At 45.6% G+C, this 16,653-nt stretch overlaps 1 protein-coding gene across 1 annotated transcript in view; it reads left to right on the top strand.

Moving 5' to 3' along the window:
* The first annotated feature begins 1,542 nt into the window (after positions 1-1,542).
* STAC (SH3 and cysteine rich domain) overlaps positions 1,543-16,653 on the top strand; it is a 1,272,108-nt gene continuing 1,256,997 nt past the window's right edge. The window contains exon 1 of the mRNA XM_069214962.1: positions 1,543-2,001. Coding sequence (XP_069071063.1) covers positions 1,894-2,001 — 108 coding nt within the window. The 5' untranslated portion in view covers positions 1,543-1,893. The remainder of the gene's footprint in view (positions 2,002-16,653) is intronic.

Below are 16,653 nucleotides of genomic sequence, written 5' to 3' on the forward strand. Positions count from 1 at the left end.
CAACTTTAGAAGGGAGAGCACCTGCGCTTTAGCACTGGTCAGCAGTGATAAACTGATCAGAGTCCTAGAGCCAACAGTGACAGGTCAGGAAAAATAGGAGGCAGGAGGCAAAAAGATTGGGGATGACCCTGCATAATGAAAAAAGTCCAACACGTGACAAATCCTCGACTTCAGACTTCACATCACATGTCTTTGCTGGCGAGCTACTCAAAGATTAAGAAGGACCTCGTATAGCAGCTCCACAACTCCTCAGAATTGATGCATCACCTCAGTGTGAGACACATCCTCGAGGGAAGACCTCCCAAAGCTCCGCAAACAGGATTTAAGGTACTCTGTTCAGGGGGCCTAACTGGGCCCCTCTAGCCAGCGTGCACTCCTCTGCAGTCCCTAAACTTGTGACTTTGTTTCATTTATTAAAATCTATTTAATTTTGTCTAAATTGGTAAAGAACCCTTTTGTGGAGCGTTTTATTTGTATTACTGTTTGAAATACTTTACAGTTTGTGTCTCAGTTAGGCATGTCTGCTCTGTGCTCAGCTACCAGAGGGTTGAGAACAGGTTAATTTGGAGTTTTCTTGTGACTTCGCCCTGACGATATTTGTGATTGCCGCTTGAGTAGGGCATTACCCCCTCAACCTTTAACCCAATTTCTTAAAAAATATTTTTGCACTCTTGAAAATCGAATGGGGCAGTGTATGTTGGGTAAGTCATCAAAGTACAGAGGGAGAAGCAAATCCCATCTGACATGCTGTAAATGCTTTCTGTTGGTACCTGTTGAAGCACGTAGGCTGCCTACTTTATGCATGTCTGATAGAGAAATTAAATGAATTTTACCTGCTACCTGCTATTGATATGTTGAACGTTGTAGTTATTTCTAAAAATATGCCTCACAGACACAGCAACAAGCCGGTCAAACAGCCGCCACCTTCTACAGCTCCACAGTATACCTTGATTAGACTAAAAAACGTATGCCACAAATTGCACATTATTGTTCACACTGCATATTATTGTTCACACTGAAGCACTGACTTCCATTCTATTCCAGTGTCATGTAGGCCTTTAGTTTATGAAGTTCCAAACAGCAACGTGTTTAAACGTCGCTGTCGACCTAGTCTGATCTTTCCACAGCAACCTACTGGAATATGAACTGACTGACGCAGGTTTCGGGTATTTTTCCCAAACAGGCAGTGGCGCTGGAACTGTTTCAGAGTGGCGGTGCTGAAATCACAACGTTAAAGAATAGGTAAAAAGAGCAATCCCAGTCCTTAAGCACCGTACGGATGCAACAGCCCCCGGCAGGCCTAGTTCTAGCCACTTCGAAACCGGTACAGTCGTTTCAAAGCGCAGACGAGACAGTGCTCACAAGGCACGTGCCCCTGAATGCCCTACTGCTTTGTGAGACACAAACCTTCCATAGGGTAAAGCTCGCTGCCAGACTATCCATTGCCCGGGCGCACTTCTCACTACAAGCTGATGACAGCACCGCACGCTCACGCGAGCCATCCCAGGCATTCGCAGCACAACTCCTCCTCTCTGCCTCCTCGTGTTTGAGCGTCTCGAGCGCTCTGCCCCCTCTTCTTTCCATCACGGTGGATGACAGCCAGAGCGCGGTGCGGCTCCGGGCGCTCCAGTCAGGCACAAGAGCGGCAAGCAGAGCGTTGACCTACACTGGGATTATTCAGCCCCTTACCTTCAGAGAGAGACGTGACTAAGGCAAAGTGGGGGAGGGAGCAGAAGAGCAGGGGGTTTAAGCCTCCCCTCAACATAGCCAGGCAGAGAATGCAAAGTGAATGCTTGCCTTATAAACACAGGCTACAGCGACGCGCTCGAACCCAAGGGGGTCATGTTTTGTCCTTTTTGAGTGTTTGCACGAATAGTATCTAACGGGGTGAAAATGATTCCTCCTAGCTGCGTGATGGAAGACAGCGTGGAGCCGGAAAGCGAGATGGGATGCGCCGACCAGCCGTCCTCCCCAGCTTCCAGCATGAGCCAGGAGTCAAAGGTAGGGCACTTAGTCAAGAGCGCTTATTTATGTGCTGTGCGGGCGTTTTGAAATCGATGGTGTGTGCGTAACATCGAAGCAACCTGTATCAGAAGCAGGAATGTGACATGCGCCTGGAAAATAGTTTCAGCGCCTGACAAATGTTTGAGTTGTGTTGTTGCGCACTACTATACATAGGGGGAGAATGCCAGGCTTTTGAAGTGGGTTGTTCATTGTTAGTGCAGTCGTCTGATAGTAGCCTTGGGCGATAGGTCAAAATGGACTGGACTCCATCCCTCAACAAAGCACACATCACTGACGTACAAAGGAGGCATATGAAAGCATGTTGACAGCATCCCAGCAAAATAACTCATTTTCAGCTGTCGCGCAATAATCGGGAAGAACTGAGCTTGTGTGTGTATCTGCAATAGCTGCTGAGAGCACAAGGGGATTGGCGTGGTATTTTATGAGTTGTAATATACTGTGCACACGAGGCGGTCAAGCTCGCCCGCCGAGACAGTCTAGTTGCCTATACACATGTTTTTTTCAGGATTCAGTTTTGGCGCCTAGGTTTATGGAAATGGACTACAATGTATCAAGAGGAAAAACAGGGAACATCCTATTGGTTAAATAATAACAAAATATCTCCTGAAACCAATGGATACCATCAGACACCAATCACGACCTAAGTGGAATTTTCACCACTTCATCCAACAGATGTCGAAAATATTATTATTCTGCAACAGCTCCCACCCTCAAAACATTTTGAATTGGTCATGTGGAACTTGCACGAGGGTAAGTCAAAGCTAGCCTATAAACACTGCACAAGGCACAGTCTCTCAACCACAAAGCTGCATGAGGAAGTCTGGCTTTAACAATACAGTGCTCACAATGCTTGTGCTCCAAATCATCCCGCTTCTACATAGGTTGAAAGTTTGCTAGCCATTATCGGTGTTACTTATGAAAGGGCTGCTAGCACTTGATTACACTCTTAACTGGTGAATGGGTGGCGAAAGTCCATACTTCTCTGCTCATCTGTCATCTTCCTGTTGCGTTTGCCTAACAATAGGTTCTTCGAGGGTTGTTAGAAATCACATTAAACCACATCCTATGAAATGCATGAAAACCCCCGTTCTTTAAATGGAGGAATACAAGCATCATTATGTTTGATGCTCAAATAAAATATTAAACAGTTGTTGCTTTTATAGCTTCTATTTTATTTTGTGGGCCATGCCCAAATATAATTGTTATGATAATTTTCTCATATACCAGCCCATATTGTTTAAACTTCTGTTCATTGTTTAATTGACGAATGTTGCTGTACACATAATGCAGCAACATAGATGTGTACTTTAAAACCATTTATGTAATATTTTTAAAACATAAAGTAATTTGCGGATTTAAAAAATAATGACAGAACTTGCAAGGAAAGTATTGTTTACACATCTAGTACATACAATCATAATTTCTTTTAATGTTTTATTCTGTGTATTATCTGAACCAGAGGGTTTCAAAATTATGTTTGCAGCTTTATACCATTCAGTTCAACTACTCTCATTAATGACCATAGAAGATGGAAAGAATTAAACCTGTGGCCTGCACCCTGCACAAGGTGTGGCATATTTTAATGTCCAGTCCCGGTAATGTGATGTAGAGTGGCATTTATTTTGCAAACGAGATGAACGTGTAGAATACAAACTCAGAGAATTGTCAGGAAAATATTGCTATTGTGTGAGTTTGTTATACAAGTTACTACCCCATTCTGAGAGCTTTCGTGTGAGCGTGCCTCATTTCCCGTTGCTCTACAACTAGATTTCAGAATGGCAGTATTGGGCATATCTCTGCTGAAGGAATTTTCCTAAAATATTTTGCTCTTTTCTCCCAGTCTTTCCTGACTCTCTGTGCATGACCTTAGGACTCTGGGCACTGTCAGACAGTGGAAAAGTGGGCATGCATGTTCTACCTATGATGGGAAGGGGCAGGTAGGGACATCGTTGAGGTTCTGTACCCAGGAAGGTCCTTTGAAAGAGGTACACCACATACCCAGGGCGGGTATGTTCATGGTTGCTAGAGGGACATGCACTGGGTGTGCCACCCACTAGAGGACCCTGCTAAACCTGTCCTAGGCCTATGGATTTGGCCTGCAGGGGTGTCAGTTCACCTGCACTCAGGGTGGCAGTCCCTCTGTGGGTGTCAACCCTGACCTGCCTTACACCATCCCTGGAGGGCCCCAACGGCAGGGCTAGTGGTAGTCGGAGGTCAGGGTGGGTATACAAAAGTGTACATTTTCTGAACAGGGAAGCACCTCCATGTGGGTGTCCCCAACCTAAAGGGGCGGTCAGCCACTTCCATAAGGGTAGGCCTGATCTCTACTAGGGACTGTGGGCGATTGGCACTGTCCCTCTTTATGGGCAGGGTGGAACTCATGGAGGGGACATGGTGCTGACCAATGTGTGTGAGTCCCGCCACGGCAGGACCCAGGATGTGCACAGAGGCCATGGGGCCTTCAGAGGTACAGAGCCTGATATACAGGGCCAGTGGGTGCAAACTTACACAATAGGGGATTTCATGTATGTTGCCCCTGGTGCAGCTTGCCAGTTGGTGCACCCTTGAGGACTTGATAAGGTAGTGAGCCAGGCCCGGGGGGGCCTCTCTATGCCCATGTGCATGTGGGAATTCACATATACAGTATGGGGAGCTTGGGGTAGCTGGTCTCTATGTGCCTAATTGCAACAGGGCATCATATGCTTAAATGAGACTGGCACAACTTGTCAGTGTGTGAATATTTGCACATGGGTGTTGTCATGTGTAAGTGGAGACTGGTAACCATCACCCATGTGTGCATACATGCATCTGGGTGGTTTTCCTGTGTAGGTACTGGAGCTGGCATCACTTGCCAGGATGTGCACAGTTGCGCATGGGTATTGTAATATAGGAACTGAGCCTGATAGAGGAGGCCATTTGTGGCGCACTTGCATCTTTGTGGTGGCTTTAACTAAAGTGTCTCACAAGCCCCAGCTGACATAGGTGTGCACCAGGGCATGTGTGCCCCAAAGAGTGCCGAATACCTATGCCTGTTTGCACTTTTTATGAGAGCTGCTCTGCCCATAACGTAACATAGAAGAATGAGTCTTATTTAGGCTGGCTGCAATACTAGATCGCAGGGGGGCAGCCTCATGATGTTTAGTATCATTGGATTCAGGATGACATTCCCCATCTGATGCGAAGGTGGTTTTGTTATGGTCTCAGGGACATCAAAGACCTCCTGAGAGGGATCTACATTGACAACCAATAATATCTGGAGAGTGACGCCCTCTGCTGCACCTACATTGTATGCTGGTCTTCACCTGGCAGCAGCGGCGTTAGCGGGACCTAAGTATTGTGGGGACCACTGCACACTCAAACATCTTATTGGTGTGAACAGGATCACCCAGTGTATAACCCCTCATACCTGCTATTGTCGATTATGTTGCATTTTTCTCGTGAGCCTTGGCTGCATGCTCATTGGGTGCGGGAACCCTGTATATTGGTTAAGATCTTCAGAGGTGGAGGTGTAACCTGAGTTGTGCTGTACTTGGCCTCGTATGGCAAGGCTGAATTTGCATCGAAGTATTTGACCGGGCAGTCTGGTACAACTAAAGTCATCAGGTACTAGACAGTGTGCCTCATTCCAGAGAGGTATGGAAACCAAGTTTTGAGTGTGGTCGGATGATCTAGTGCAAATCAAGTCATTGCGTGCTAGACATCGTGCCTTCCAGAGGGGTCCACGATTTACATCCCTCATGGGAGAGTCCAGGATTGTCTGGTGTGGTTCAAGTCATCACACACCAGACTGTTGCCTTAGTCTGAGGAGGTACCACCTTGGGAGATGGCTTGTGCATGAACATATGGTCAGGGAGGCTCAGATCATTGGATCCCTGACGTTGTGGCTTCTTTTTGTGGAGGTACGGTACTGAGCACTTTAGAGATGGAAACACAACCTTATCGTGTCACTTCAGTCTTCGTGCCCTAGACGCGGCATCTCCTGGTACAGGAGGAGTGGGCCTAGTCACATGTCATACGCAACTGGAAGTGTTGAGGGTGACTCAAGGTAACAAGGCATTAAGCCTCCTCACCAACCTGGAGGTGCTGAAATTGGTAACTATTTGGTAATATTGAACTGTCTGACTGGGCGGAGTGCCAAGGTGTCTAAATGTGGCCCCAGTGACCCCACACCTGTGTTTTACAGACATCTGAGTGAACCTCATGTGAGGAGCCTAAAAATCTTCTCATTAATTGTTTACCAGCTGTTTCCTTTCCTTTCCTCCACCTTCACCGCAGAACCTTGATAAGTGTGACTTAGCCACGAGTGGCCTAGTTTCCAGGGAAAGGTTGATGCAATCTTTGGTTCTTGGATAGCTGAAACGGGTTGGTGGGTGGAAGGTGGTTGGGAAGCCCAGGGACTTGCAGATACAGGGCCTCATTATGACCCTGGCGGGCGGCGGAGGCCGCCCGCCAGGATCCCGCCCTCCAAATTACCGCGCCGCGGTCAAAAGACCGCGGCGGGTATTACGAGTTTTCCCCTGGGCTGGCGGGCGGTTCCAGTTAAACCGCCCGCCAGCCCAGGGGAAAACGACCTTCCCACGAGGATGCCGGCTCGTAATCGAGCCGGCGGAGTGGGAAGGTGCGACGGGTGCTACTGCACCCGTCGCGTATTTCACTGTCTGCAAGGCAGACAGTGAAATACATTTTGGGGCCCTCTTACAGGGGCCCCTGCCGTGCCCATGCCATTGGCATGGGCACGGCAGGGGCCCCCAGGGGCCCCGCGACCCCCCCTACCGCCATCCTGTTCATGGCGGCTTTCCCGCCATGAACTGGATGGCGGTAGGGGGGGTCAGAATCCCCATGGCTGCAGAGCGCGCTCCGCAGCCATGGAGGATTCCAATGAGCAGCGGAAAGTCAGCGGGAGACCGCTGACTTTCCGCTTCTGACCGCGGCTGAACCGCCGCGGTCAGAATGCTCATTGGAGCACCGCCAGCCTGTCGGCGGTGCTCCCATGGTCGGTGGCGGGTCAGAATGACCCTCACAGTGTCATCTATTTGGATATCAGGGCATCACTTCAGGGTTCCGGGAGTGAGTGTGTATGAGTGACCGTGTGCATGGGCCAACTGATACCCGTGGCACCATACAACAGTGCAGAGTGGATGTGTAGGAGGGAATGGAGGGAAAGGCGAAAGCAGTACAGAGGTGCTGCTGATCATGTTTATTCTGTCAGGGGGTTCTTCCAGGTAGCATTATGTCTTGCTAGTACAGTTTTGCCCACAGTGCTACGTGAAAGTGCTGTAAACCTTTATTGTACAAGTTGTTGCTAACGTTGGAAACGTGGTGTACCCTGAAGTTATTTGTCACACTGATTGTGGGGAATTCTAGTGTGGGGCTTGTTCTAACAATGTTTGGCACCTTATGTGGGTGCTGGGAGGGAATGTATTGTTTTCCTCATGTGTACATACAGTAGCTAGTGTCTAATACAGTTCGGCCTGACATTGTGACTTCTATTGCTAATTGGGGTATAGGTCCAGAGTTACATTATAATCCTGTTGTGTTGAAAATGTGTGTGTTAAATGCGGTCCTCTTATATATACATCCTGTGTGAAGTCTTATTTGTGCCATTCAGTATGGTTGTGGTGGGGAAGTGCTGTGTTTTTGCTTTACACATTGCCTTCGTGATAAGCCTGACTGCTCTGTGCCAAGCTACCCAAGGGTGAGCACAGGTTATACAGTGAGTGCAATCACCCACCTTGCCTGGAGTGGCGGGTTCAGACTGGCTAGGGATTTGCTTTAGCCAACCAGAATGTGCCGCCTCCAACAGGCAGTAAAGCACTTTAATTTTCATGGTAAAAATGAAGACATATAATTTATCTCTTTTGTTTTCTGGAGCATTAAAAGTAAATTTTAATCAGGGCCTTAGGCTGACTAACCTAATTTTATTATTCTGTCCCAGGTGTTGCTGTAAAGGAGTGATATTGTAAACATTAAATTCACTTTATCTTCTTTCATATTTGCTATTCCGTTCTTCATTGTGGGTTCCCTAAGCTATGCAGGTTAATTATCGACTTGCCAAGTCACTAATTGACTGACTGACTGACTGGCCAATTGACTGACTGATTGATTCACTCACCCACTCACTCATTGGCTCACCCACACTCACATTAAATCATTTCCACACTTCCACAAGAAATAACACTCATATCTATAATCATAGGATATAAAGAGAATATGTTTACACAAATATTCTCTGGGATAGGCTGAATATGAATATTTTGTACAAAGTAACTACTAACAACTTTCTGCCAATAAGTTGACACTCTAATGTATTGATGTGCAGGTATTTCCCTCTATCAAAGGTTTTCCTCAGTGGTTTTGCTTTTAATGCTGTGTGTTTTGGCCCTTTGCTGTTGCCTGAGACATGTCCAGATTGGCAAGGTGGACAATTGGCCATGGGTCAATGGACCTGTGGTTGAGGCCAGTAAGTGGGACGTTGTTTGGTGGACTAAGTAGTCCTCATCTCCACTGCAAGTCCACAACATGAAAGGCTGTTGTTGCAGCTTTTGCTTACATATACTAAGCCATGTCAGGCCAGCTAATTGTCAGAGGCAGAGTGAAAATGGACTGTTCCGTCTGTTACAGCATGAGGTGTGCCTGCCACCTGGCTCCCTCCAGGTGCCACAGAGGCCTCAATGAACTACTGATGGGAAGCCATTAGCACTTGTTTTTACAGAAGACTAGGGTAGGGGGAGAACTGGAGAGGTATGGTGGTTGGGAGGGGCTGGTGAGGGCTAAGAGGGAGCTCCTCAGGTTATTGGTGTCCCCCTCCCCTCCAGGGAAGTAGGGGGGTAAATTAGTCACTGTTGTTCTACTTCGCCTGCCTGAGATCAATTACTGCAGTCAACTGGGAGAGTATGTTCCCTTAACCAACTCTGAAATTTAGAAATCAGGTTTGAGTCCTGGTTTCAGCTCAATATCTTGTGATTCTGGGCGAATCACTTAATCCCCCTGTTCCTATAAAAATAATAAAAAAAGTGAATTTGATACTGTTTAATATAATTGTGTGAAACTGTCTAATGCCCTTAAGCCAAGTTTATGCTATATAAAACTGCCAAAAACAATAATAACATCTCTCTTTCATGCCCCTCTCACAGAGAGTCAAACTGCCCACTGAATCTAAGGAACAGAGATGGTGGCACATTCATTAACTTACTTTTCTGAATGTCAAACAGCCCTCTGGAGGCCTCTGCATCCACAGATGTGATGATATGTCTAATTCAGTAATTTAAGTTGCATTGCCTGTGATATTTAATTTTCTTCGTATTGTACACTCCCATTTTTGATATCTATAACATTTTAGTTAATGTCTTACAGCACTTTATTTTGCACAGAGTGCCGTATCAATGGAGAACTCAGCAGCCTCTTGCTTTGGAACACAGAATAAATAGTTTTTTTTTTGTGTGTATTACTGCACTCTGTGCCTTGTTTAATGTCCCCTTTCTTGCTAACACTAACAATTTGTGTTTTTATGGTGTGTGCAGTGCTAAATTGGTGAGGAGCTTTGTCAACCTAGAGGAGTCACTGAAAATCAGTGTCAGACTGGTAAGATGTGCAATCAAGCACTGGGCGAAGGGCCAGTGCCTCAATGTCATCTGTTGGCTGTTTTTTTTAGGGCCTCTGTAAACCGGCCCACAGAGACTTACCTATCTTCTGCAGTCCTCTCCACAGCACTGTCAGGTGACACCACTATCATGGGCACAGCCCTGCCATGCTGTCAAACTGAGGCTGGGTCCAGGTTTTCCTCTGGCCTTAGGGCATTCTCACCTAGTCTCCCTCTCTCTTGTGGCCGGCCTGGCTCAGGAGCTGTGTCATCCTCTAGTGGGATGTCACTTTCAATCCGTGGTGGGAGTATGCTAGAGCCTCTCAGGGGGGCATTCTCAAGTAAGCGCCTGGAGCAGAAGCAGCCATGTGCTTTTCTTGACCCCTATACTGGAAGATGATTACTTCATAATCAGAACAATCAATTGCACTTTATTCAGTTCTCATAACCACCAAGGCATACAAAACAAATATCTCAAGATCAGTCTGAAAACTATCACAATAAAAATACGGAGGAAATTATTAAAACATTGAGCTTTTGTCAGGTGATTATATCACCATGGATGCATTATACATTCTGAATAAAACACCAGTCACTTGTATTATGTAGTGTGATGTTTTTGATGAGTCATCAAAATTACAACCAATTGGTATACAATATAGTGTAATGTGTCTGATGACGCATCATCTCATGCATGTCATTTTCTTAAGGTACATTTTCCAAGCACTGTCACTACCCCTGCGGTCCAAACCCACACACTGGTAGAGTTTGTTTTCAAGAAATATTAATATAATATTTCTCCCATAAAAAACGTCTTCGCTACCTAGACTTGCATCTATAACAGTGCAATACTGTGCTTTGCAAGTTCAAGTACCAATGGCATAATTCTCTCTGTTTTCTTTTTACATTTCAGTTGGTGGCCCCAAAACCCACAAATTTAAGTACACACTTTCCTCCACATGTGCCGGAAGAATAACTGGACAAGTCCAGGCCAAATACAGAAATGTACCCCTTTCATCTATTGGCATGTGCAGTACCGATTATTATATTTTAATATTTGTAAAGCACTAATATTAACCGGAAGGTATCTTGCCACAAAAAAGCCCACATGGACAAAAAACGTAAAAGAGCAACATTTCCAGGTACTGCCTATTTCGGAAAAAGCCATGTTTTTAGTAATTTCCCGGTCTTAAGTAACAAAGATTGAAAGCTGAAAAGCAAAGGTAGGGAGGTCCAATATTTGACTGACACCAAAGAGAATACACAGTTTTGGTGTGCTCAAACCTTCGTGACTTTACTAGAGCTGCCGTCTCTGATCACAGTTTACATCCATCTTCGTATGTAATGCACATTTCTGTGACAAAAAATCTGTCATGAATCATAAAAAGCTTTTTGGACCAAACAGAGGGTTTAAAACAAGATCCTCTGTTAGACCAAAAGCCAACGAATGGAAGCAATAGCCAGGGAGGTGGCATCTTGTTTTTCAAATTCAACACCTGCGTAGTTGCCACATACTGGCCCAGCCCAATTGCATTTTCTTCAGAAGTTAATAGGAGAATCAAGATAAATAGCACTGCAAATGTCTAGTAGAAATAAAGGCATATAACATTTGGACTTTTTGTGTAAACGTGAATGAGATAAAATTAACTTTCTAGTGCGTAGTTCAAAAAAACATGGACTGACAACAGAGTTGATTTTGCAAGATCCTTGTTAAAACTGGGACGACCCAACTCGAAGAACAGAAGCCTAGATTTCCGACTGGCTTGGGCATAAATGGGGCAAAAATATCTCCTTGACATCCAGTACTCCATACTCTGGAAGCAATCAGGCAAAATAACTGCAATCTGCCCTGCCTGGGTTTACCATCAATTTTAACTGGGTGTCATCTGCATACAAAGACAACGAAAAACCAAGAGACTGGTTAAAGATTTTCCAAGGGATCATGTACAGACTGAAGACGGTGCAGCTTAGAGCGCTGGGGAACCCCTGCGCCCAGTTCAACTAATCTGATAAAATGGTCCAGGTAGACGTTGATGGCTCTGACTGAAAGAAAAGTCTGAAACCAAAGCAAAGCTGGGCCTGAAATTCCAAAACGTTCCCATCAGCTCAATAAATTGCAATATTTCACCCAATCAAACTCAGCTGATAAGTTCAAAAGATACAGTAATTGAGAAATAAGTCTTTATCATTCTTTTTTGGATATAGTCTGAGCTCCTTGAGCAGCGCTACAATCTGAACCTGTGTTTTGAGACCCTCTGGAATACAATTTCAGATCATCAATTTCTTTATTTTAGATGCCGTCATATAAAAGTAGCGTGATCATTTATAAGAATATGCTTATGTTTATTGAATCTGCAATTTTGGTTTCTATCCCACTCTAAAGTTTAGAGGGGGTTGGAAGTGCATCACAAAACATTTTAGAAATGGTGGAAGCGTTACTTCTGTTATCTGCACCCTAGAATATTTGTTTTAGAAATTTACTGTCCAGGGACCTAGAGTGTAGTGACCTCAGCAGATGCTGTACATGTATTAGCATATAAACATTTCTCGCACCCTTAATATTCATGAGTCACTCAATATTTAAAAACATCCTAACCTGATACAAGTCTACCTGATGCATCATGTTGCATTCCTGAAAAACCATCATCATCATTGTAGGCCCTTGCATGTGGCCCTGGAACTAAGGAAACTTGTCAAATGCATTCTACTTACAACTCTTAAAGATTTCCTATTCAAACAACTGCGCGATCGTAAGGACCATAAGCTGTGGGGTGATATCTAGTCCAATTTTTTGTCTCTTAGTAAAAGTCAGTCACAGTGTGGCATACTACCTGAATACTGATTTTTATACATTGTACAAACACATTATCACAGCCAGAATGTTGACTACCAACATTTTGTGAAGGTAGGTTGATATAGGTTGATATAGGTAAGATAAATTTACTATGCTTGACCATAGACACACACACACACACATATATATATATACACGCGTATATATATATGTGTGTGTGTGTGTGTGTGTGTGCATGTGTGCGTATATATATATGTGTGTGTGTGTGTGTGTGTGTGTGTGTGCATGTGTGCATGTGAGTGTGTGTGTGGTCAAGCATAGTAAATTCATCTTACCTATATCAGCCTACCTTCACAAAATGTTGGTAGTCATAGATATATATAGATATATATACACACCCAGGATTTTGGTTCCCTGGTCCCAAATTTAGGTTTGTGAAACTGTGAAACTGAAAGGGACAATAGTGGAGAAAGCTTCTTTGCCCAATCAGATTCAAGTATTTTTTATTTTTGGTCCATGTAGGTACACAGCACTGATTTCTCAGAAATCCACAAATTAATTTCCACATACCTCTATAAATTCCCTTTGAAGTCTACTTTTTAAACCATTATTTTCTCAAAAATTACTGAATGGTTTTACACCAAACCAAGTACTGATATTTCCTTTAATAACGTTCAACTTTCATACCAAGTTTGATCTATTTGCTGTGGAGCCATTTTTTCTGTATCAGGGAGAAACAATTCCTGTGGGAATTAAAATGGGAAAAGGCACTTTTTAATCCCCATTTTTGTAAGCCTTACTTTATGCATCTGCACAAAACACAAGGTGGATGGACTAGTTTTGGAAAGTGTCTTGCAGATTCTTTGAACAGCCTCACAGTTATTGAGAAAATAAAAAATCTATTGCAATGGGATTTTTCACCAAACATAACTCCACAGGTGTTATTGCTGCCTATGTAATATATGTGAAGTTTACATCTTTGTCACAGTTAGTAAAATGTTATTTTTTCTTTCTATACAAACCAAACATAAAATGCACAAACATTAGAAATCCTTCACTTACAGTTATACCTTAATTGCATAATTTACAAACTACCTTTAAAATTACATTATTTTATTTTGTAGCTGCAAACAAAATTTGAAGTAGACAAAGGTTTAACTTTTTAAACTTACATTACAATTCATAATTTACCCAACACCTTCAAATTATTAGACGTCGTGCACTTCCATACACAGTGTATTCAATTAGATAACCATACTACATTTACTATTACTGGCCACTCTACAATGTACTGTTCTCACAAAAGATTTGTTTTGTGATGTCATAACTATTATTGTAAAAAAGATTACTTTACATGGCACATCTGATATAATATAAAAGTGTATAAGCAGTGCACGGAGAAGACGCAAGTTATTGTTAACATAGTGCCATGCAGTGGAGTTGCGTACAGTGGAATAGTGTTGAGTGGATTGGTGTACATCATAGTGGTTTACAGTGCAGTGACATACATTGAAGTTTGTTGTACAGTGGAATAGCATACAGTGGTGTGTCAAAGAGTGGAGTGGCATACAGTGGAGTGTCCTAGAGTTGACTGGTGTAGAGTGGAGTGAGGTTAGGTATCATGGTGTACAGTGGAATAGCATAGACTGGAGTGGCACAGAGTGGAGTGGCATACATCGTAGTGGCATACAATAGAGTGGAATACCATACAGTGGAGTAGACTGTAGTGGCATGCACTGTAATAGTGTACTGTGGAGTGCTGTAAAGTGGAGACCCCACCAGGTCTTGAAAGCATTCATTTTTTTAAATGTCGGAAAAATCTGTGTATCTGGGCCCATTAATTTTTCAGTTTTTTTCTCCAAAAATGGGCAGTTTCACACCCTTTTCATGAAGCCTCTGGGTAGGCCAAGTCCTGGGGGCATGTGAGAAATATGGAGGGGGCCACACAGGGCCTCCCTCCTGAACTTGCTATAGCCCCAGGCACTGCCACCTCCCCGGGGCTTCAAACAAATAAAATGCCGGGGGCCGCCTGCCCTCACAAAGCCCCAGAAACCGCCACCTCCCTGGGGCTTTAACAAATGTAATGTGGGGGAGCCCAGCCCCCTCCTGCTGCCCTGAGACCTGCCAACTCCCCGGGGCTTTAAAGTAATTTAATGTGGGGGGGGGATGCCTGTCTCCCCTGCAGCCCCAGGGACCACCACTTCCTTGGGTCTTTAAAAGAAACAAACCATGAGTGGGCCACCTGGCCCCACCACAGCCCCAGGGACTGCCACCTATCCAGGGCTTTAACAAATCTAATGTGGGGGGCTTCCCAACCCCCCGCATCCCAGGGGTATTCCACCACCCTTGGGGCTTTAATAAAACAATGAAGTGGGTCTGTTTCAGAACCCTGGGCCCTGGGGACCACCACCTCCCCAGGGCTATTTTATTTGGAGGAGGTCCACACAGCCCCCCTTGTGGAGTCACTGATGGCCCTGAGGACCACCACCCCATCTCCCAGGGCTGGCTCCTGCTATGTCCCGGGGTGCCCACCCCTGGGACACAGCTGTTTGCTCTATCTTGGGGGGAGCTTTGACAGCTCCCACCAAATCAAAGCAAACGCTCCACTTGCAGTGAGTGAGAGCTGTCAAACCGCTCTCCTTCACTGGGAGTGTAGGTTTACTCTGTTTTCCTGCCCACGGAGATGCAGGTAGGGAAAAAGAAAACTGCTCTCACAGTGAGTGAGCTGCTTTAGCACCTCCCTCTCTGTGACAGCAATGTCAGATCCCACAGGAGGTGATGAGCTAGCTGGGACTGAAGAGGCCTTCAGGCTCCCCGTGGTCCCCACCATTGTGACTGGGTGCCCTGCTGGCCACCGAGGTCACATGGCTGGTCCCCAGGTGATGGGGTCCTTTGGGCCAAGATCAGCCCTGTGGAGGGGGGCCACGCAGCCCCCTCTCCTGAAAAATAGTAATAGTTAGGTGGAGCCCCAGGGGAGGGAGTCCCCAGGGCTGAGATTGGCCCTGAGGAGGGGGGTCACGTGACCCCCTTTCTAAAAAAAGTAATAATTATGCCAGACCCCAGGGGATGGGATCCCAGTGGCTGTGATTGGGCTCGAAGGGGGGCCACGCAGTTCCCTTTCCCCCAAAAAAATAATAATTAGGCTGGGTGCTGGGATATGGAGTTCCCGGGGCTGATATCCGCCCTGGTGAGGGGGCCCACATGTTTCCCCCTCAGCAAAGAAATTAAAATTATATAGGCTGGGCTCCTGAGGATGGGGTGCCCGGGGGCGATATTGGCCTGAGGAGGGGGGCCATGTGGCCTTCCTCCCTAAAAAGTTTTTTACTATTTACACTGGGCCCCGGGGATGGCGTCCTCGAGCCCAAGATTGGCCTGGAGAGGGGGACACGAGCCAGGTGTGGCAGCCAACCCTTGCTGTGCATGGCCATAGGCATGTGCAGTGCAGGTGGGGGGATTATAGGGCTTGACCGAAGGCCTAGCCACAGGCTAGGCATCACCGGCAATCCCCACTGCATGCAGCTGAAGGTTGTGTACAGCATGGGGTTGGCTGGTTATAGGGTTGGCTGCTGGGTCTGTGAGCAACCCCCTCTGCAAACAGGCAGAGGTTGCGCACAACATGGGGTTGGGTGATTACAGGGTTTGGGTGCAGGCCAAGCTCTGCAGCCAACCCCCTCTGCACACAGCTGAAAGCCATTCACAATACAGAGTTGCATGGTTATAGCGGTTGGCCTCAGGGCTTGGCCGCAGACCATGCACAGTGGTGTTTGAATTAATGTATAGCAATGAAAATTATTTTACGTTCACTGAAAAAAACAAAGGTTACAGGGCCACTAATATACTCACTCACTCACCCATGCAAGCAGTCACACACCCACACACTCAGCTATCTAGTCACAGACACAGCCACTCACTCTCCGATAGACACTTACGCACAAAGTAGCTCACCTGTACAACAACTCCCACACCCAGTCACTCACCTGTACAAACACTGACACACCCAGGTATTCACCCATGCAGACACCAACACACCAGCTTACTTACTGAGAACAACTCATATATCCACTTACTCTTTCATACAGTCATTGATACATACTGTGACATATGTATACACTTACTCATACATCCACTTAGTCACCCATACAGTCACTGACCTACCCACTCACTCACTAATACAGTCACTAACACATCCACTACCTCATGCATGCAACCACTCACACACCCACTCACTCACCCATGCAGCAGCTCATACACCCAC

This window comes from Pleurodeles waltl, chromosome 2_1 (assembly GCF_031143425.1).
Source record: "Pleurodeles waltl isolate 20211129_DDA chromosome 2_1, aPleWal1.hap1.20221129, whole genome shotgun sequence".
Classification (NCBI taxonomy): Eukaryota; Metazoa; Chordata; class Amphibia; order Caudata; family Salamandridae; genus Pleurodeles; species Pleurodeles waltl.